General features: G+C 44.3%; 1 protein-coding gene across 1 annotated transcript in view; it reads left to right on the top strand.

Moving 5' to 3' along the window:
• LOC139311778 (alpha-2-macroglobulin-like) overlaps positions 1–23220 on the top strand; it is a 102881-nt gene that overhangs the window by 19190 nt on the left and 60471 nt on the right. Inside the window, exons 6-10 of the mRNA XM_070936286.1 lie at positions 9348–9516; positions 11226–11310; positions 19430–19547; positions 20795–20909; positions 22800–22909. Of these exons, the coding sequence (XP_070792387.1) occupies positions 9348–9516; positions 11226–11310; positions 19430–19547; positions 20795–20909; positions 22800–22909 (597 nt within the window). The remainder of the gene's footprint in view (positions 1–9347; positions 9517–11225; positions 11311–19429; positions 19548–20794; positions 20910–22799; positions 22910–23220) is intronic.

Here is a 23220-nt window from a genome sequence, read left to right as displayed (position 1 = left end):
GATGAATCAAGTGAATTGATAATAACACTTTTCATTGTTTGATCTGAAATCACTTCCCCCCTCAAATGCAGCTCAGCTCTTATTTTGTTTAGAGATATCAAATGTTCACTTATGGAAACCCCTGGTTTTACTCTGGAAGAAAAGAAATCCTTAGACATTCTTGTAGTGGTAGCTACACTATCGCTGTGAAACAGATTAAACATGCATTGAATTATTTCTGAAACAGTTAGGTTTGGTTTGATGCTATGATACATTGCAGGAGACACGCTAGATATTATTAAGAAAAATGCTCTATGATGTAAACAATCTATTTTTAAAGTCCAAGGTCTTCTTGGAGGACTAGTGATAAAGAATAGTAAATTTTCTTTCATAAAGACAACCTGGAGCTGTTGATACCATTCTTGCAAATTAATGCCATCAACTCTAAGTTTTGGGAAGTCACTGGGTAAGTTTCCCACATTATTTTGTCCATTACTTACAACCTGAGGTAGTCCGTGGTCTCGCAAGTGCAGGAAATTGCAAAACGGCATGGGGATGCTCGCAACGAGTCTGCGCGGTTCTCTGGCCAGTTCAAGTCTTTCCGGACCGTCTACGTAGTTTCGCACATGCGCGTTGCTCATTTCTTCTTTGGCGTCGTCGTGGAAGGTTCTCTCCATTGCAGCTCGCTCACTCCGCTCCTCTTCAGACGAGTCGGTTTCTGGCTCGGTTTTAGGAGTTTTGATGGCGGCGACTGCTCTTTTCTTTCTTTTGTGTGCGTTGGTACTTGATCCGGTCTGCGGTGTAGGGCGGAATCGACATGGCTCTCTGGGCTCGGGCGTCGTCGCTCTCGAAGTCAGGATGGGAGCGTGCAGGTCTTGAGGTATCGGCTTGTTCTCTAGCTTCTTCGTTGTCGCTTTGGAAATTTTTAATTTTGGCCCAAATGCAGCAAAAAGCGTCTTCATTGCTGACTTTACTTGGGATTTCGTTAAGTCGTCTTCGCTTTCTGATTCTGGTTCTTCTGAAGAGTTTGAATCTTCCTTTTCGCTTTCGTTGTCTGATAACGTTTTTCGCGCCAGAAATTTTGAACTGAGCATTTTGATTGGCTCTGCTTCGCTCACTTTGGAGGCTTGTTGGAACCAAGATGGCTGCCATTCAAAATTTCGCGCAGGATCACATCTTTTCTTTTTCATAACGACTTTCTCTGTAGTCATATCACTCACAGTTTTTTGGTCTTTGGGTTTCTCTTTAGCAATGTTTTTCTCTCTCGCTGCTCCGCTGTTTTTCAGCATTTCTTGGAGATTCGCGATGAGGCTTTCATCATTCTTCTGGCTTTTTAATAGTTTTAATATCTCTGACCTGAGTTCGTTATTTTCTATTTCGATTTCCTCCTGGTCATTATTTTCATTTATTAGTTCTTCTTCTTCAGTGGTGTATTCTTCGGATTCTCTCGAAATCGCGTTTGTGGATTCGTTGATTATTTCTTGTTCAGTTTCTATTTCTTTGCTGTAGGCCCTGGTGTTGGGCCTATCTTTCTTAGACATCTTTAAGTATTTATTGAGTCAATTAACCATCCTCTGCTACCAGCTTGTTGCAATATTTTCAGGATCAGACTCAATAATGATAATAAGAGTTAGAGGTTTAAATATATTTCTCTTTAATTATAACAGGCATTCTATATTCACTGAATATTCACAGATAGAAGCGAGGAAAATGGTGAAGGTGGCTCCTTATATATACAAGGGGTGGAGCCAAGAATGGGAGTGGTGAATTATGAATACATTAGGAACCAAAGAATAAGTTAACCCCCGATGTCCCATATATACATTATTTACACATTAGGGAATAAGGCATTTACATCTCACACTCTCAAAATACTGGAATAAATATTTTTATTATTTAAATGTTTCCACAAATTAAGAGTAGAACTGAATTAAATCTGCCAGTGACTCTTGGTGTTCACCTGGACTCATTGCCCAGGTAACGTTCTTAGTGATCATACTTAAGTAAATTGCCATGGTCAGATTTTTTTTAAAAAAATTCCTTGTCCATTTTAAGCTCAATGATTGGACCAGAAACTAATCTGGTACAACCCTGGACGGGTCCAGGTAGTTTTCTTGGCGGCTGTATGCACATGATTTCCTGGGATCTTTTTTCAGACATTTTAATCTAATTTATAGCCCTAAAATTCCCTAGGCATTTTTTATCAAGATAATAGCCATCTCCAACTCGGCTAACAATACAAAAGTGGTTTGACATTCCTTTGCTCTAGGTGCTTTTTTGACTTTTTAATCCAGTGGGATTTCCTGGGGGTCTCCCATTCAAGTATTTCTTCTTGAATGGATTGGGTGGCTATGTAAATTTGATAAGTACTGTATGTACGTACATAACCAATCGACCAACCAACCAACTAGTCCTAATATTCCATAGCTCAGTATTTCTCAATCTTAACAATGTTAAGATATGTGAACTTCAACTCCCAGAGGTGGCTGGCTGGGGGAATTCTGGGAGTTGAAGTCCATAAATCTTAAAGTTGCTAAACACAGTCTTGCCTTACCTCTTGTCTGTGTGATGACTGCCCCGCTCATCTATACTTCTGAAGACTGCAAAACCTATTATTGCCTCTTCCCTAACTGGTCTTAAGCTGTTTCTTTTCCCCTAGAAGCCTCAAAGGCCTAATAAGTTTCCTTTTACAACTGTAATACTCTGTTTTTTCTATCTCTGTTGTGAAATGAAGAGAGAATGTCATTGACCAGGTAAAGTTCTCTGATAAGAATGGTTGCAAATAGACTTGAAAACTGGGGAAAGTGCCAAGAGGGCTTCCAGAGGGAAAAGATGCTCTCTGTTTCCCTGGTAGAGAAGTGCAGATAACAAAAGTGTCAGATGTAAATGCCTTATTCTCTAATGTGTAAATAATGTATATATGGAACATCAGGGGTTAACTTATTACTTGAGCTTTAATGTATTCATATTTTACCACTCCCATTCCTGGCTCCGCCCCTTGTATATAAAAAGGAGCCATCCTCCCCATTTTCCTTGCTTCTATCTTGAATATTCAGCGAATATAGAATGCCTATTATGATTAAAGAGAATTATATTTAAACCTATAACTTCTATTATCTTTATTGAGTCTGATCCTGAAAATATTGCAACAAGCTGGTAGCAGAGGATGGTTAATTGACTCAATAAGTAATTAAAAATGTTCAAGAAAGATAGGCCCAACACCAGGGCCTACAGCAAAGAAATAGAAACTGATCAAGAGATGATCAACGAATCCACTAATGCAATTTCGAGAGAATCCGAAGAATACACCACTGAAGAAGAAGAACTGATGAGTGAAAATAACGACCAGGAAGAAATCGAGATAGAAAATAACGAACTCAGGTCAGAAATATTAAAAATACTAAAAAGCCAAAAGAATGATGAAAGCCTCATCGCGGACCTCCAGGAGATGCTGAGGAACAGCGGAGCAGCGAGAGAGAAAAACGTCATTAAAGAAAAACCCAAAGATCAAAAAACTGTGAGTGAAATGACTACTGAGAAAATAGTTGTAAAAAAGAAAAGATGTGACCCCGCGCGAAATTTTGAACGGCAGCCATCTTGGTTTCAACGAACTTCAAAAGAGAGTGAAGCAGAGCCAATCAAAACGCTCAGTTCAAAATTTCTGGCGCGAAAAACACTATCAGACGAAGAAAGTGAAAAAGAAGTCTCAAACTCTTCAGATGAACCAAAATCAGAAAGTGAAGACGATTTAACAAAGTCTCAAGTAAAGTCAGCAATGAAAACGCTTTTTGCTGCTTTTGGGCCAAGATTGAAAATCTCCAAGACATCGACGAAGAAGCAAGAAATCAAACCGACAACTCAAGACCTGCACGCTCACATCCTGACTTCGAAAACGACGACACCCGAGCCCAGAGAGCCATGCCGATTCCGCCCTACACCGCAGACAGAATCGAGTGCCAGCACACACAAGAGAAAGAGAAGAACCGCCGCCATCACCAAAGCCCCAAAAACCGAGCCAGAGACCGACTCATCTGAAGAGGAGCGGATCGAGAGAGCTGAAATGGAGAGAACCTTCCACAACGGCGCCAAAGAAGAAATGAGCAACGCGCATGTGCAAAACTACGTAGACGGCCCCGAAAGACTTGAACTGGCCAGAGAACCGCGCAGACTCGTTACAAGCATCCCAATGCCGTTCTGTAATTTCCTGCACTTGAGAGACCACGGACTGCCTCAGGTTGTAAGTAATGGACAAAATAATGTGGGGAACTTACCCAGTGACTTCCCAAAACTTAGAGTTGATGGCATTAATTTACAAGAGTGGTACCAACAGCTTCAGGTTATTTTTATGAAAGAAAATTTACTATTCTTTATAACTAGTCCTCCAAGAAGACCTTGGACTTTAAAAATAGACTGTTTACATCATAGAGCATTTTTCATAATAATTTCTAGCGTGTCTCCTGCAATGTATCATAGCATCAAACCAAACCTAACTGTATCAGAAATAATTCAATGCATGTTTAATCTATTTCACAGCGATAGCGTAGCCACAACCACAAGAATGTCTAAGGATTTCTTTTCTTCTAGAGTGAAACCAGGGGTTTCTATAAGTGAACATTTGATAAATCTAAACAAAATAAGAGCTGAGCTGCAATTGAGGGGGGAAGTGATTTCAGATCAAACTATGAAAAGTGTTATTATCAATTCACTTGATCCATCATGGGATAGCTTTATGTCACACTTAGATACCATTAATTTGGGATATTTATCAATAGAAAGTCTATCTAACAAATTGATAGCAGAAGACAATTCAAGAAAAAATCGTTCCAGTAACCAAACAGAACACAAATCTTTTAGGAAAGTAGTCTTTCAAGATAAATATAATGAAGCCTTTAGATGCCACAATTGTGGATCCAGGGAACACAGTAGAAGAGACTGTCCCAAAGTCCCAAGGGAGAGACATAGGCCAGAATATAGGAGCAAATACAATTACAGACAATCTTCCACAGATAGACACAAATATAGAAGTCCACCAAACTACAGAGAAAGTAGAGGGGGTAGAGAAAATTCAAAAGAGAGAAAATCTGGGTCACTAAATGGGCTAAATAAACAAGACAGCACCAAAACACAACAAGATGAGAACAATAATTGGCTTATTGATTCTGGTGCAACAAATCACACCACTAATAACAAAAGTATATTATCTTCATTTACAGAAGATAAGTTTGTGATAAAGGTAGCTAATCAAGAAAAGGTTCAAGTATTAGGCAGAGGAAATGTGACCTTGCCTGGTTTAGGGAAAATAGAGGGGGTATTATTAATCCCAGAAATACCTCACAACATACTAAGTGCTATAAAACTAAGCAGAGAATCTGACATCAATATAGTTTTCTCAAAGGGGAAAGCAACTATAGAAAAGAACAAAACAAATGTAGGCACTGTGATGATAAAAGGGGGTCTACCCTATCTGATAACCAAAGAAAGATGGTTACATAACATTGATTCAAATATGGAAGATTGTATTGAAGCAGATGATGAAAATGTCAGTAACAGTGACAATGATGAATGTAAATTAACTCATGATAACAAAAATACACACAATGAGAAGAAACCAAAAATAGGTAAACCAATTCATGATGAGTGTGCTCATATCTTACATAGGAAGTTAGGACATGCTAGCTTTCCTGTAGTACAAAAAATGACTGAACACGCAGAAGGTGTAAAAATAAAAAATTGTGAAAATTATTTAGAATGCTCAGTATGTAAATCCACCAAACTAAAAACCAGTCCTAGACCAAAAAAATCTAACAGATCAACTAACAATATTTTTGATTTGGTACATATGGACTTAGTTGGTCCATTAACTCCATCAATTACCTATAGAAAACGTTACTTCCTAACAATAGTGGATGATTACAGTCGCTATGGTTTTGTTTACACATTAAAGCACAAGGATGAAACTTTTCAGAAATTTAAGGAATTCTACAAACGCATAGAAACACAACATAATATCAGAATAAAACAAATTATGACAGATAGGGGATGTGAATTCATGTCTAAAGAATTCTCCCAATGGTTAAAGGATAGAGGGATGCTACATTTCACGTCCAATCCATTTTCTGCCTTTCAAAATGGGATTGCAGAGAGAAAGAACTCCACACTACAAACCATGATTAGATGCACATTAGAGGATGCTGGTTTAGGCAAACAATTTTGGTCAGAAGCCTTACATTATTCAAATTACACTCAAAATAGAACATGGTCCAGTATTGTGAATAAGACACCATATGAGGTGATGTACAATAGAAAACCTAAATTAGCACACATGCACATATTTGGAGTTACTGCAGACGTGCACATACCTAAACAATTGAGGAGAAAGGGAGAAAACGTATCCAGGAGATTAAGATTCATGGGATACGAAACTGGAACCAAAGGGTACAGATTCATCGATAATAATAACAAATTTATAGTATCCAGAACAGCTGTGTTTCATGAGCAGGCCAATTGGTCTAAGTTGCACCTTAATGAAATTTTTCCTAATAAAAGCAAAGATAATATATCTTGCGAGGAAGGAACAACAGAAAATCAAAATATTAACAAAAGTAAGAACAAAACCAAAACTTGGACAAATAGTCAGCATAAAATAAAGACAGACACATTAACAAAAAAGGAAGCCAGATATTTGCATGACAACCATAGCAAACCTGAAAGAAATATTAGAAATAATAGAAACCAAATACCAAATAAATACAAAGATTATATTATGCATATGGATGGAGAACAAATAACACCTAATACATATGAGGAAGTATTGAAACTTCCCCGTGAAGAAAGAGAAAAATGGGAACTAGCTATGGAAAAAGAAATGAAAAGTTTACAAGGATTAAATGTATTCACACCTGCGATCGCACCTAAGGATAAAACAATTATAGGTACCAGGTGGATTTATAAAATTAAGAATTTAGAAGGAGGTAATACCTTATACAAGGCCAGACTAGTTGCACAAGGTTATGCACAAAAATATCCAGAAGACTATACTGACACATATTCACCCACAGTGAGAACAGAGAGTGTCAAAACAGCTCTTGTAGTAGCATCTGCACTCAATCTAGACGTGTTTCAATATGACATACAGACTGCATACTTACATGCAAAATTAGATAAGGAAATATATGTAAGAGCACCACACAGTCAATACACTAATAAGAACGAAATTTGGTTACTAAATAAGAGTCTGTACGGATTGAAGCAATCTGGCAAAAGATGGTACGATTGTTTGGTAAAAGTACTAAAGACCATGGATTTCAACGCCACCACTGCTGATAACTGTTTCTTTGTAAAAAAGAGTAATGATCATATTGAATTTGTATTAATTTATGTGGATGATATTTTATATATTGGAAAGCATAAAGAGAGCAGGGAAATCTTTGTAAATAAGTTAAACGAACACTTCTCATTGAAATCACTAGGTAGAGTGAATAAATACCTTGGTGTACAAATTAACAAAACAAAAAGGGGATTCAAACTTACTCAAAAAGATAAAATCATTGAACTCCTAAACAAATGTAACTTAAATAATGCCAAAACATGTGACACACCTATGCAAACTGATTTTCTTAGAAACAATGATGAATCTTCCCCTGAGTTTAAAGACAACACATTTTACAGATCAGTTATAGGTTCACTCCTTTATATATCTAATTGGACTAGGCCAGATATTGCATTACCTCTCAATTTATTGTCAAGATATGTTAGCAAACCAACCTTGTATCATTGGGAAGCTGTCAAAAGAATTTTAAGATATCTGAAAAGTACATTAGATTTTTGTTTAATATTGGAACCCAATAATGACAAAGAACCAAAAATTACTTGTTATGCTGATGCAGATTGGGCTGGTGATACATCATGCAGAAAGAGTACCTCTGGTTATGTTTTTCTATTGAACGATTGTCCAGTTTACTGGTATACTGGTAAACAAGAACTGGTAGCCACCTCTACCACAGAAGCAGAATATGTTTGCTTGTCTAAAGCTGCAAATAACCTTGTATGGTTCAATGATTTGATCACAGATGTTTGGAAGAAACCTACTTTACCATTTATTATGCATGAAGATAATAAAGCGGCCATTGAAATTTCTAGATCCGATGCAATTGGACAAAGGTCCAGGCATATTGATATAAAATTTAAGCACGTGAGACAACTATCTCAAGACGGATTCATCAAAGCAATACATTGTGATACTTCTGAACAATTAGCTGACATATTAACAAAACCCTTACCTTCTAAACAACACAAATATTTAACTTCTAAATTATATGTATTATATTGTCCTGAATCTGAATGTAACTGGTGTTGTATAACGAACCGGCATTTAGAGGGGGATTTGTCAGATGTAAATGCCTTATTCTCTAATGTGTAAATAATGTATATATGGAACATCAGGGGTTAACTTATTACTTGAGCTTTAATGTATTCATATTTTACCACTCCCATTCCTGGCTCCGCCCCTTGTATATAAAAAGGAGCCATCCTCCCCATTTTCCTTGCTTCTATCTTGAATATTCAGCGAATATAGAATGCCTATTATGATTAAAGAGAATTATATTTAAACCTATAACTTCTATTATCTTTATTGAGTCTGATCCTGAAAATATTGCAACAAAAAGTTTGTGTGTGGTATTTCTTTTTGAATGAGTCAATTGGTTCCGACTGAGCCAATTTTTTTACTTTTTTTTTTAAGATCCCCCCCCCCAATTCTTTGCCTGCTGTTTGAAATCTGATTTTTATTTATACACATCTACCCCCCAATATACACCAACTGCCTTGCAGCTGGTCTGGTTCCTAAGGCTTTAGAAAGGATTCATTTTTCCAACCATTTGACTTTATGAGATCTTGTGTGAGGATTCCCAACATTTTCAGCCCATGTTTTTGGAGGACATCTGACGAGGATGTTGTTCTAAATCGACTATAATTTCAAGGCCTTCCATTTGTGTCATGGCTTATCTAGCCACAAAGCCAAAACTAGGAGTTTTCCCTTTTATCTCTGCAAGACATCTGTCAGCTTTGGTTCTCCACTCCTATCAAGTTCCCTTCTCTGAGTACAGTACAATCCAAGTGAATCATCAGCTTTTCAATTGTCCCACAGCAAATTTAAGACAAAGCAGCTTGAAAGCAGCTGAACAAAATTTGGAAATATATTTGTGCAGCCAACAGAATAACAGAACAATCTGCATGTGAATTGATTTCCCAGAATTATAATTCCCTGAATCTGAAAAATTGGGGGGAGATTGACCAGAAGATGGGATGGGGCATTAAGTGTTCTATCAACACCAAAAACTCTCATGTTTGCATTTTTTTGTGACTGACAGGACTCCAAGAAAAACCGTCTGTTCCAATGGAATGATGTTAAGCTTAGCATGGGCCTCACCCAGCTGTCTTTCCCTCTGTCTTCTGAGCCTGCCTTAGGCACCTACAAATTGGTGGTAGAAAAATCCTCCGGGAACAGTGATGAGCACACATTTCATGTGGAAGAATATGGTAAGAAGGATCAAGCCTACTTTTGTGAACCCTAAGTAGAATTGGGTACTGATTGTATTCCTATCAATCTCTTTTGTATGAATGAAGATTCTCTAGACAACATCTGGCTCACTGGGTCATTGTTTCAGAGATATTTCCTTATCTCAACTGAGTAACAGAATGATCAAGGGGAGGGGGCAAAAAAGCAGTAGGATTGGGAGTGACTTCTAAAACCCCAGCAGAACGCCTCAGTGGCCAATCAGGTACACAGATATGGTCACATGTCATGGACTACATTTCCCATAATGCAATCTCTCACTACATCTCCCACAATGCAATCTCTTAAGGAGACAGCTCTTAATCCTTAAGGTAACTATCTCACCACAACTCACTATCTGTAACAGCACAAGGAGGGATGTAATGGAAATAACGAACATATGATTGCAACTGACTGTGATGGTCTTGAATATGTTGTTATTTTGCCAAATTTCAATCCCACAGGAATAATAGATCCTGGATTTTGGACACATTCTTTAAGTTAGTCCATTTGAAGTAGGTTGATTCAATTTTTTTTTCTCAATTAAAGATTATAAACGGACAAAGAAACCGGAGGGTTTTTGTAATATATAGATGGGCTTAACTTATTTATTTTACTTATTTATTTGTCAAGCATGTATAAGATAACAGGTATAAGTATTAACATGATTATGAATACAGGAAATGGATACGAATAAATGGGGACAGTAGGACAGGGACGGTAGGCACTTTGCTGCGCTTATGCACGCCCCTTACAGACCTCTTAGGAATGGGATGAGGTGAACAGCAGACAGTCTAAGATTAAAGTTATGGGGGATTTGGGATGAAACCACAGAGACAGGTAGTGCATTCCAGGCATTGACCACTCTGTTGCTGAAGTCGTATTTTCTGCAATTCGAGTTTGGAACAGTTTACCTTAAGTTTGTATCTATTGTGTGCTCGTGTATTGTTGTGGTTGAAGCTGAAGTAGTCATTGACAGGTAGGACATTGTAGCAGATAATTTTGTGTACTACGCTTAGGTCAGACCAAAGGCGGCATTGTTCTAAATTGTCTAAGCCCAAAATTTCAAGCCTGGTGGCATAAGGTATTCTGCTGTGAGCAGAGGAGTGGAGGACTCTTCTTGTGAAATATCTCGGACTCGCTTAATTGTATTAATGTCCGATATGCAGTGCAGGTTCCAGACAGATGAGCCGTATTCAAGAATTGGTCTAGCAAAGGTTTTGTATGCCCTAGTTTGCAGTACAATATTACCGGAGAAGAAGCTTCGCAAGATTAGGTTAACAACTCTTAATGCTCTTTTGGCAATGCTGTTACAGTGAGCTCTGGCACTTAGAACTCCCAGACTTCCCTAGCCAGCACTTTAATATGTGTGGAGTGGGGAATTCTGGGAGTTGAAGTCCACACATCTTAACGTTGCTGAAATGGAGAAATATTACCTTAGCATCTGTATCTCCATTTTGCCTAGGAAGAGAACCCAAAGCTAGGCTTGCAACCAGCCATGGTAGAAAAGACTCAATAGGTTTATAGGATGTATGCTTAATTCTCACACTGGGTTAGCTTTTAGAGATGCTCAGTATTTTCAGCTGGGGTTCAACACCATTTTAATATTATAAGATAGTAAAACAGGACTTTGCGTGGCTTGAAGAGTATACAAAGTTCTCCTTTAGAGTTGACATTTCTCTCCTCTTTTTAGTATTACCCAAATTTGAAGTTTTGGTGACGGTACCAAAGCAAATCTCAGTTCTAGCCACAAAATTTGAAGCGACCGTTTGTGGGAGGTGAGTTCTAATAAGGTTACTGTCAGGTTTCGATGCTATCTTAAATAAGTTTCATTTTCAAGCGCAATCTCTCTAATGAATCATTTTTATTTAAGAACATAAAAAGCCGACATTCCTGATTTCATTTTTGCAGCCAAACTGGCCCCTCCTTCCAACCCCCTCCTCTTCCGCTCTCCAACCCCAATGTCCCATTGGCCATCATGCAGATCCATCTCTACCTCCCGGCACGTTCTTTTCACAGGAATGTAGCCCCCACCCTCGTCTCCCAGGAAACACTATCTGTATATACAAAACTAGGTAAAAGTTCATCTTGTTATGTCAGCGCTGGAAGAGAGCCTAATTTGGAACGCTGACATCCGGCCCCTCTCCCTTCACTTCTGCGACATCACCTATCCCATAGGGAAACACAACAAGATTAGTCTCATCAGCCCGTCCCCGGCTGTGCACCCCCCCCCCGGCTTTCCCGGGTAGTCTGCATGGAATTTTGCTATAAGGCGATCAGCTTGGATGTTTGCGCTCTTCACCCAAGAAGCCTCTGACAATGGGTAACCCTTCCATTTAATTAAGTACTGGAGGCGCCCCCTGTGCCATCTTGAATCAAGAATCCGCTGCACCTCGTAGTGCGTTTAGCCCCCAAAACAGGGGCCCAAGAGACTTTCCAAGCCCTAATAGACTCGGGTAGCACACGGTGCCTAATCAACCTACCCACAGTTCTAAAATTGGGAATCCGAGCTAAACAGCTCAAACAACCAATTCGCTTCGAGCAAGTTGATGGGTCCCTAGTGGGAGGAACGTACGCCACACACTTGACTGAACCCGTGAGACTAGAACTCGCAGATCACTGGGAGACGATCCGCTTCATAATAGCCCCCAAGATGACAGAACCAGTCATATTGGGACTCTCATGGCTCGACAAATGGGGCCCAATCATTTGGTGGCAAGAGGGAACCCGCAGGCTGAGAATAGCAAAGGGGCCCCAACCCCTGCTGCCCCGACCAGAAGAATTCCCTCCCACACTGAAACCCCAAAGCAGCCCTCCACTACAGAAGAAAACACCACCAACACAGGGGTCCCTCCCAGAAGGTGCAGCAAAGCAATTGGCAGCCGCACCCACCACCGCTTGTAACGCAAACCAGATCCCAAGGGAGTACCAAGACCTTGCGGGGGTATTCAGCGAGGCCGAGTGTGACAGTTACTTTTCTTTATTTTGGGGGGAAAGGAAGAATGGAGGACTTCTCCCTGGATCTCTGTCTTATCACAGGCATCTTCCTTTGGGGTGGGAACATGGGGAGGGTATCAAAAGGTCAAGATGGTGACAAGAACGACATAACTTTTTAGAAGCCATGTGTTGGAAAATTATGTATATGGGTAATTTCCATTTTTGCCCACAGCACTTCCTAGTCACTCCCAATATCCAGTTCAGAGTAAACCCTTGCAATTCTATACAGCATTTCTATACTAGAAAATTCTATATGGCAATTCTATTCTAGCAAAAATATGTATCTTGGCATTCATTGATTTAACAAATCAGCAAACATCAGAAACAGTTAATAGGCAAAATTGCGATAAATACCAAGTAAAAACATGGAGAAACGTGAACAGCAGGTAAGAACTAAAATTATCTGCATATCTCTGGCTGTATATTGAAAGGCACAAAACTTTCCAAAGTCACTCAAAGCAACACTGCACATAATTTGTATAAAGAGTTCCAAAAGCAGTAGCCTTTACTTATTCTAATTTTAAATCTTTTGACATACACCGCAGTAGCAGAATAGAGATGAGATGGAGAGGAAGAGACCACGTAATTCCTCCTCTGTTCTTGTTACGTCCTTATAAGGACATCCGCCTGGATTGGCTGCCAGCCACCGGGCGGGAAAGTTTGAATCTCTGTCAGGGGCGGTGCGACTGCCGGAGCGAATATAAGGAGAGCTCCGGCAGCATGCAGCCAGTCTTGTCCGTCTTTTTATTGTAGCTAATAAAGTTACTTAATGTATCGAGCTGGTCACATCTTCATTTCCTGCGCCTGATCTAACACTGGCGACGAAGGACTAGAGAAGAGAACCTGAGCAAGACTCGTGGCACGATCGCCCAACCGAGCTGAAGTCACTCGACCGCAGCTGCCTTCAGAATGGCAAACCCGCAAGCACCGATTGCCTCGCTGAACCCATTCGACCCGGCACGAGAGAAATGGAGGTCGTACATGGTCAGATTCCGGCAATTCCTTCGAGGGAATGGATACCAGAACCTCGACGAAGAGCGAAAGAGAGCCCTATTCCTGGCTCACTGCGGGTCCGACGTCCTGGAAATGGCCATTGACCTCGTGGCGCCCAGGGACATTGAGGAGATGTCCTGGAATGACCTGCAGGAAGTCCTACAGGAGCACTATGCACCCGCAGGCACCCCAATCGCCAACAGATTCACCTTCCAACAGAGGAATCAACGGGAAGGTGAATCCATCAAAGAATTCGTAGCAGCTCTTCGCCAAATCGCTGCCAATTGCGAATTCGATAACGTGGACAATGCCATCCGGGACCGCATCGTTTTCGGAATGCGGGATGTGGGTCTCCAGAAGAAGTTCCTGAGCCGCAAGAGGATTCCACTCAAGGAAGTCCTCGAAGAAGCCACAGCCGCCGAGACGTCCGAAAGAGCAGCCGCCGCGATGGTAAAGGCCAGAGGGATCCACAAGATCCACAAGTCCAGCCCGAACTCATCAGACGAATCGACCACGCCATCAGAGTCCGATGAGGAAATGGCCATCCACAAGGTTTCCCGCCCCCCCAGGCGGGAAAACCCCCAACATGGCGACCGGGGGGAACGCTGTGGCAGCTGCAAAGGCGACCACCCCAGGGCAATCTGCAGATGGAGGGACGCAACCTGCCGCCGCTGTCTGAAAAGGGGACACATCACCGAGGCATGCAGAGCAGCAGATCCAGCCCCGGGACCACCCAGGCCAAGATTCCGCGAAAACCGCAGAGAAACCCAGAGGACATCCAAACGGTCCTCGAACCAGTCCAGGCGCGGAGATGAGGAATATCCCCACAGCAGAGCAGTGCACCAGACTACCATAGCCCACACAAACGACGAGGGCGCCATGAAGTTCCACGTGACACTGCTGGCAGAGGGGTCACCGTGCAAGATGGAAGTAGACTCTGGGTCCGCCTACTCCATCATGGACTGGCAGCAGCTAAAGCGCCTAAAGCCATCCTGCGAGAAGACCCAGCTGAAACCCCTGAAGTCGAGGCTCGTGGACTTCAGCGGAAACCCCATCGGAGTTCTGGGCAGAACCACCATCCACATCACCTTCAAGGAATTCCAAGGCAAGCTTCCCATCACAGTTGTGGAGAACAGCCGACCGAACCTGTTAGGAGTGGAGTGGTTTAAGCCGCTGGGGCTATCCATCGGAGGCATCCACCAAATCCGCAGGGATGAACTCGACAACCTCATCGAAGAGTTTAAAGAAGTCTTCGATGGTAAGCTGGGGAAATTTGTGGGAAGGCCAATCTCATTTAATCTGGACAAGGGAATCACCCCAATTAGGCTAAAGCCCCGCCGGGTTCCATTTGCTCTGCGGCCAAAAGTAGACGAGCAGCTGGATAAGCTGATCGCCCAGGGCGTCCTGGAACCGATCGATCATGCTTCATGGGAGACTCCCATTGTGACCCCACTGAAGCATGATGGGTCTGTGCGCATCTGCGCCGACTACCGTTGTACCATCAACAAGGCGTTGGCACAGAGCGCATACCCAGTCCCAGTAGTGCAACATCTGCTGCATTCCCTGGGCTCAATTTTTGCGAAACTGGACCTGGCCCAGGCTTACCAGCAACTGCCAGTGGACGAAAAAATGGCGGAGGCACAAACAATTGTCACGCACAGGGGGGCATTCAAATACAACCGCCTCCAATTTGGAGTCAGCGCTGCCCCCGGCATTTTCCAATCTATGATGGAACGCCTACTCCAAGGCGTTCCAGGGGTGGTGCCTTACTTTGAGGATGTACTAATCTCCGGAGAGTCACAGGCACAACTCCTTGAAAGGCTCAGGCTTGTCCTGCAGCGATTCAAGGCCAAGGGCTTGAGAGTCAGGCGAGATAAGTGCATCCCAGGAGTACAGGAAGTCGAGTTCCTGGGCTATCTCATAGATAGCACGGGCATCCACCCCACCAAATCAAAAGTGAAAGCAATCCATGAAGCTCCGAGCCCAAAAAACAAAACGGAACTTCAGGCATTCCTTGGGTTGCTTAACTTCTATGCCATATTTCTCAAACAGAAAGCCACAGTTGCTGAGCCACTCCACCGCCTGCTGGGGAAAGCGGCTTCCTGGAAGTGGGGCCAAGAAGAGGAAGCAGCATTCCGAGCCATAAAAGGACTTTTAACTTCCAAAAGCGTCCTCATCCAGTACAATGAGACGCTCCCCATCAAGCTAACCTGCGATGCGTCGCCCTACGGGGTGGGGGCAGTCCTCAGCCACGAACTGCCCAACGGCTCAGAAGCCCCCATAGCATACTTCTCGAAGACCATGTCCGGCGCAGAATGCAACTACAGCCAGCTGGACAAAGAAGCTCTGGCCTTCGTGGCAGGGGTGAAACGCTTCCATGAATACCTCTACGGGAGACGTTTCACCATAGTAACCGACCACAAGCCACTCCTGGGGCTCCTCGCAGGTGACCAACCTACCCTGACCTTCATGTCCCCGCGGATGACAAGATGGGCCATCTTCCTAGCCGGCTACTCCTACAGGCTCGTGCACCAGCCAGGCACAGCCATAGGAAACGCCGACGCGCTGAGCAGATGCCCATTGGAGGATCCAGTAGAAAACCCAGCCCCCACGCTCCACCTCTTCCACATAGATGACGACGCCAGCTGTCCAGTCTCGTCCGCAGATGTGGCCGTCCACACCCAAAAGGACCCCACACTCCGCCAAGTGAAGTCCTGGATCCTCAGGGGGTGGCCATCCGAGAAGACGGAGGAGAAGTTCAGCCCGTTCGCCAGGAAGCAGAAGGAGCTGTCCACCATGAAGGGCTGTTTGCTATGGGGAGACAGGGTGCTGATCCCAAACACTCTGCAACGGCGGACGCTAGAGACTTTACATAAGGGGCACCCGGGCATCGTCCGCATGAAGGCCCTGGCACGGAGTTACGTCTGGTGGCCCTCACTGGACAGAGACATCGAAGAGTGGGTCTCCAGATGTGACCCGTGCCAAGAAGTACGCCCAGCGCCGCCACAAACCGAAACAGCGAAGTGGGAGACCCCCAGCAACCCCTGGTCACGGATCCATATCGACTTCGCGGGTCCGATGCAAGGGCGACACCTCCTCATCGTGGTAGATGCCTTCTCCAAGTGGCTCGAGGTGGTACCCATGGCATCTACCACAACGGAAGCAACGATCCGGGCCCTGCGCCGCCTTTTCGCCACCCATGGACTACCGGATGTGCTGGTCTCCGACAACGGCCCCCAACTCACATCCCTGGCCATGGAAGCATTCCTGGCAGGACTGGGCATCCGCCATGCCCTGTCCGCCCCGTACAGGCCGGCTGGGAACGGACAAGCGGAACGAATGGTGAGACTCACCAAGGAGGCGCTCACCAAGATGGGCACGGGAGACTGGCAGGAAAGGATAGACAACTTCCTCCTCACCCAGCACATCACGCCGCATGCCACCACCCACAAGAGCCCGGCTGAACTGTTGATGGGCAAAAGGTTGAGGTCATCCTTGGACCGGCTGCACCCCCAATACAGCCCAGAAGTGACCGCAACGGCCAGCTGCCTGCTTCGTGCCTTCAGCAAGGGAGATTCAGTTTTCGCGCTCAACGTCAACGGCTCTCCTAAGTGGCTGAAGGGGAAGATAGACAGCACAACCGGCCCGAAGTCCTACACCGTGGAGCTGGAAGATGGACAGGTCTGTAGATGTCACATCGACCAGCTCCGGAAAAGGTGGGGGGAGCGTGCGAAAACCAGCCTGACGAGGGAGGCCTACAACACCCCGACGAGGTAGGCCTGTGACACCCCGACGAGGTAGGCCTGCAACACCCCGGCGAGGTAGGCCTGCGACACCCCAACAAGGTAGGCCTACCACACCCCTGCGAGGCAGACCACCGCCACCCCGACGAGGCCGCCCAAGCACACTACCAGGCACTAGCACAGCGACAGTCCAGAGCGGTAGACCGGGGCCAGCCGCATGGGGGATGGCAACACCAACCCAGCGAGGTGGGCACCCGGCACTACAGGGCAAGGGACTACCAAAACAGCCCCCGAGTAGACCGGGACCTGCCCAGAGTGGAAGCATCGCACCCCACCAGTGACGGCAACCTACGCCAACCCTGCCAGGGAGACCTGCACTCCAGGCGAGTAGACCGGGGACCATCCGAGATGGGCACACCACAGCCCATGGGTGAGGGTGGCACACGACTCCCCGGCGAGAGGGACCCTCACCCAGCACAGAAGACAACCCAGCAACAACAACCCGACCCAGATGACCCCAGTCACCAACCGGCGGTAGACCAGGGACTAGGGTGAAGGGAAAGCCGACAACAACCCGGCCAGGGAGACCTGCACCACCCCGGCAGGGGAGACCTCCGCCGACCAGCAGAGGTAGCCCCTCAACGACATCCCGACCAGGTCGACCACCACCGACCCGACGGGGTAGGCCAACGCCAGCCCGACCAAGGGGACCTGTGCCACCCCTGCGAGGTCAGACAGCACGACACGAGCCAACACCACCCACCGCTGGCAGACCAGACCCGAGGGCACCGATCCGAACCACCCCCCAGACGACAACGAACAGAACCGCAGCCGAACTGCAGCGCCCGGGAGACCGGGGAGGAGCAAGTGACAGCCTGGGACTTACCGAGACTCAGACGCTCTTCCCGGGTCGGAACCGAGCAACCGCGACAAGACGACAGATCCACAGGCCAGGAGGAAGACCACCAGAACCAGCCATCCAAGGTTTGCGATCCGGCCGGAGGCGCTGAGGGTGACCCCGCACACTCGCCAGTCGAACCGAGCCCGGTTCCGGGGAGGGAACCAGGAGACACAGGAGCCCCGTCCGTCCAGGTCGGGGACGAGGAAGAAGTGAGACTGCGCAGGTCAACTAGGGTGCCGAGGCGTCCTACGTACCTGTGTGATTACGTGACATTTATTAACGAGAATTGACTGTTCCCGGACTAAGAGGGGAGGAGTGTTACGTCCTTATAAGGACATCCGCCCGGATTGGCTGCCAGCCACCGGGCGGGAAAGTTTGAATCTCTGTCAGGGGCGGTGAGACTGCCGGAGCGAATATAAGGAGAGCTCCGGCAGCACGCAGCCAGTCTTGTCCGTCTTGTTACTGTAGCTAATAAAGTTACTTAATGTATCGAGCTGGTCACGTCTTCATTTCCTGCGCCTGATCTAACAGTTCTACACCATGTAGGAAAATGTGGGATGCATATGTCCAACTCCACAGATTTCCCCATTCCCTCCTCTTCCAAACTGAGCTCTTTCACATCAACCAGGGGTGAAATTCAGCTGGTTCTATCCGGATCACGTAATATGGTACGGCCAACTGCGTGAAGCCCCGCCGACCCGTTCGGACATCATGACGTCCCCTTTTTGTGATGATTTTTGGCCTCTACGCATGCGCAGAAGGCTTTGTGCATGCATGGACGGACATTTGCAAATCGGTAGGGAAGGTAATTGTATTTCACCCATGACATCAACAATATGCAATATTCCAGTCCCCTTTCCAGTTATTAATTTATGCACAGTACAGGGATGAGATGCATTGTCAGCCTCAAGCCTTCCTTGAAACACCATTCACAAGATAGGTGCGATCACTGTGTCATGAGTCTCATGGCTTTCCAGCCCAAGGCATTAGTCAGAGAAGGAGAGCATTGCTACCAGCGTCCATAATCAATCAAGCTGATGAAACAATGGAGTCCCATCTTTGGGGAATGGCTTCACAACATCACTGGCAAGAGGATTTCTCATATTGATAAAATAAGTTGCAATGTTCAAAAGAACGAGCAGATGCAGACTACCTTGTTTTCACGAGAGGCAAGCCTTCACCCTTCTATATCATAAAAGCATACAAAAAATTACCGCTGTAGATTGTTTTTTAACTCTTTAATCAATTTGGTTCTGGATGCAGGTATACCTATGGGAAACCTGTCCCTGGCCTGGTGAAAATGACCATCTGCCGTAGTTATGTGCACTACAATCAGTGTCCAGGGATAGACCCTAATCTGTGTGAAGAGTACAGTGGAGAGGTAAGTTCCAGATCAAGGAAAATATTCTAGATGGGATGTGGAATGTGTAGTTCATCAAAAATTCTTTAGTTCCGATTCCTGCTAGTTTGAGCCAGCATGGACAATTGGAAGATAGGAATGTAAGTCCAGCTACTCAAGAGGTTGACCATCTTTGCTCTAGGGGAACTAAGGCTACCGTCAAGACCTCAAGTGAAGTAAGCGAGATTCACACTGTCTTATTAATCAGCTTTAATGACAGGGAAAGGGGGTTAAATGACACAAAACATGGCTATTCCAGAAATTTCTGGCAGTTTCTCTGAGAGCTGTCTGATTTTCTTATGGATTACATAACAGGTGTTCATGTGCCATGTTTCGAAAATATTCTCCCCGCCCTTGCATATTCCTATGCCCCAATTTTGAGCTTGCATTAATAGCCTCCTCTTGATTCCAGAGTTGGATGAGTACCAGTGGGTGTGTATGAGTGCGTAGCTAATTCAAGAGAATGAGGAATCTGAGATGCCTTTTCCAACTAACACATTTTATTTAAAAATTATAATTTTTGTGAGCTGCAGTTTATGAAAGCTTATACCATTTAACAAAATATATAAGTCGGGATAGGGGTTATTAGACTCCTGATTTTTTTTGCCACTCTAAACTAAGAGTTCTCCTCCAACAATGCCTACAAGGAAAGGTGATTATAAAGATCCCTGCAGAACTCTTGGGGTCACATACCTTCTCCCTCCTCCCTCTTTCATATACACATATACAACCACTCGCCCACACAAACACAACATTCCAGTATTCTTTTCCATTCTCCTTCTGAGGATCCCACTTCTCTGCTCCTGTTAGCTCTGGAAAGAGAATTTTGTTCTTTTTCTGTTGCCGAGGGCTGATGGAGCAATTGGGACAGAGTCGGATATGTTCCAATGAAAGCCACTGTAGGTAGGGGATCAATTGAGTGAAATTCCTGAGCAGGGGAATTGGCTTCAAGATTCTCCAAATCTTGGAGAAAACTTGGCAAGGTTGAGCTGAAGCAGGCAAGTAGTTTCCCAAGAGATCTGGTTGGATTTCAACTGTTGAATATTCTTTTCAGTAATCTGTAAAGTATCCTTTGCTGATTTGATGACCTCTAGCTGCAGAGTTCAGGCTGGCTGTGACTTATGGACTTTCAATTCCAATTAATACAGCCAGTTGAAGACCACAAGTTAGGAAACACGGTCCTTAAAATCACTGGCTTCTTGGTTAGTATTTTTTGTTTTCCCTTACAGGCGAACGCGCATGGGTGTTTCTCTCAGGTGGTAGAAACCAAGATGTTTCATCTGAAGCAAAATGGTTTGGAAATGCACATTAAGGCAGAAGGCAAGATCACCGAGGAAGGCACAGGTATCTTTCAGGAAGCAGCAGGGAAAGGGGGTTGGGCTAGATCTCAGGAGGAACTTCCCAACTGGATGACCGGTGAACCGATGGAACGGGCTACCACATGAAACAGTGAACTTTCCTTTGCTGAAGAGCTTCAGGCAGATTATGAATGGCCAGTGCAATGATTCTCAAAGTGTGATCTCCTGAAGACCCTTTCAGAGGGTCTGGAGAGTCAAATAAATGAATGCTTTAACACTTCTCAGTTTTAATTTTTAATACAGTATATATTTATAGATATAATCTCAATCATTTTTAAGATTGTAAAGGGTTCCCGAGACCAACATGTTTGAGAACTGCTGCTCTGTGGAGGTTCTAACTCTAAGACATCTGAACAAGGGGGGAGGGGGTTTCAATAGATCAACATCTTTTGATCTATGATGAGAGTGGAAGATCACTGTATTACTCTCAGACCAGATGTGATCTAATTCATTTGTAATCTGACCCGGTCCTAGATTTTAGACAGTTTAGAAGATTGTACAATACAATGATATCATTTATATTGCAATGATATCATTTCAACTGAATGTTATCAACGTCGGTAACACAAACACAAAAGCAACCGCTCTTAGTAGATATTGCTATGCAGCAGTGCCTCAGATAGAAGGTCCGTACAGAGAGAGGTAAGGACAGCCAAGGAGATCATAGGAAGATTGCTTCTTGCTGTTTAGGATACTGCTTATAAGCACCATGTGTTTAGAGCTCAAAGCATTGTTAGAGACTCCACACACCCACTTTACATCTGTTTTTGGTGCTCCCCTCTGGGAGGAGTTTCGAAGTATTTCTAGCAGGACTACCCAATTCCGTAACAGCTGTTTCCTATGCCATCCATCTAGTAAATTCACAAGATTACTTTTTCTCACCATGTACTTGTATACATCTAAACTGGACTGTGTTTTTCTATGTCATATAATATATTTAGGTATATGCATAATTCTGTATTTATTTATTTTATCCTATTTATATAGTGTGTATTGGAGGTGGTGACCCTTTAAGAGCTTTATGCAACAAAATTTTATTTTAATGTATGCCAATTTGTGTACCTACAAAGTTGCACAAAGCATTCAGTCTAGTAGAAATTGCTAGGCAAACAACCAACACACACAGACACACGCACGTCTCAGAGAAAACATTGCCATTATTGCAAGGTCTAATCTGGGTCAGTCACTGGGACCAAAGGTTTATTCTTCTAAGCTTTCAGGGTCATGCTGGAGCCCACCATCAGAGAACTTTTCTCTCTCCAGAATATTGTTAGTCAGTAGGAGTGCTGATTTACCACCAGCCTATCAGGTACTTAGAAGCCACACTGTGACACAAAACAAAATTAGTGACTTAATAGTCAGTCATTAATGCCCTAATAACTAAAATCTACACACAACTGGGAACTGTATAAATACAACCATTGAACAGGCCGATGCACATATTCTGGAGAGAGAGAAGTACTCTGATGATAGGTTCCAGCATGAGCCAGAAAACTTGGAAGAATAAACCTTTGGTCCTAGTGGCCAACCCAGACTGGATCCTGCAATATTATCCTGAGACATGCATATTTACTTTTATTTGCATTAGCATTATTCCCGCAAATTTTAGCCTCTTGAGTTCAATACTAATTGGAAGAGTCCATGCTAATGTCTGGAGAGCAGTTCCAAAAGAGGTGGGGGCATAATAGATAAGGCTGGTTTCTGGGTCCCAATTGCACCCATCTCCTGAAGGGGGAGCTCATTGTATACCCCTGTTGCTAATTCAGAGTCTCTGGACTTGAAGTGCATGGCAATAGCCTCTAAACCCCACATTGCCCGTGCTGCCTTGGCAGTCTCAGCCTGTCTCGTCTCCTTCAATGCTTCCTCTCTTTGACAGGGGTGGAAATGACAACGGAGAGCAGGATAAGCATCACTACGACAGTCAGCATACTGAGCTTTGAAAACGCAGAGCCTTATTATAAGCCTGGGATCCCCCTTTTCCTGCAGGTAAGGCAGCAGGAAAGAGATTACTGGTGGGGAAGAGCTGAACATTGATTTTCAACCAGTTGCTCTTTGCCCAAGCCCAAGGAGATGGCATTTGAGGGGTCCTTGATGCTCTCTGAGCTTGGTTGTTTTCTTGCAGATGTTTCATTATCCAAACCAGGTAACACCATCAATGCTAACAGATGGTATTTCTCAACAACCTCAGCTGCTATCTGTCTTCCCCACCCACCGCACAGAAGAGCCCCTAAATTCTCTAGTCAATATGGTAGGGGTGAAAAAAGGATAGACCAAAGATCACATATAGTCTGCCACAA

The sequence above is a fragment of the Pituophis catenifer genome, unplaced genomic scaffold, assembly GCF_029215685.1.
Source record: "Pituophis catenifer annectens isolate HBS135680 unplaced genomic scaffold, rPitCat1.0.hap2 SCAF_2, whole genome shotgun sequence".
Taxonomy (NCBI): Eukaryota; Metazoa; Chordata; class Lepidosauria; order Squamata; family Colubridae; genus Pituophis; species Pituophis catenifer.
Note: the sequence above shows the minus strand (reverse complement) of the source record. Positions and strands in the feature narration are given on the sequence as shown.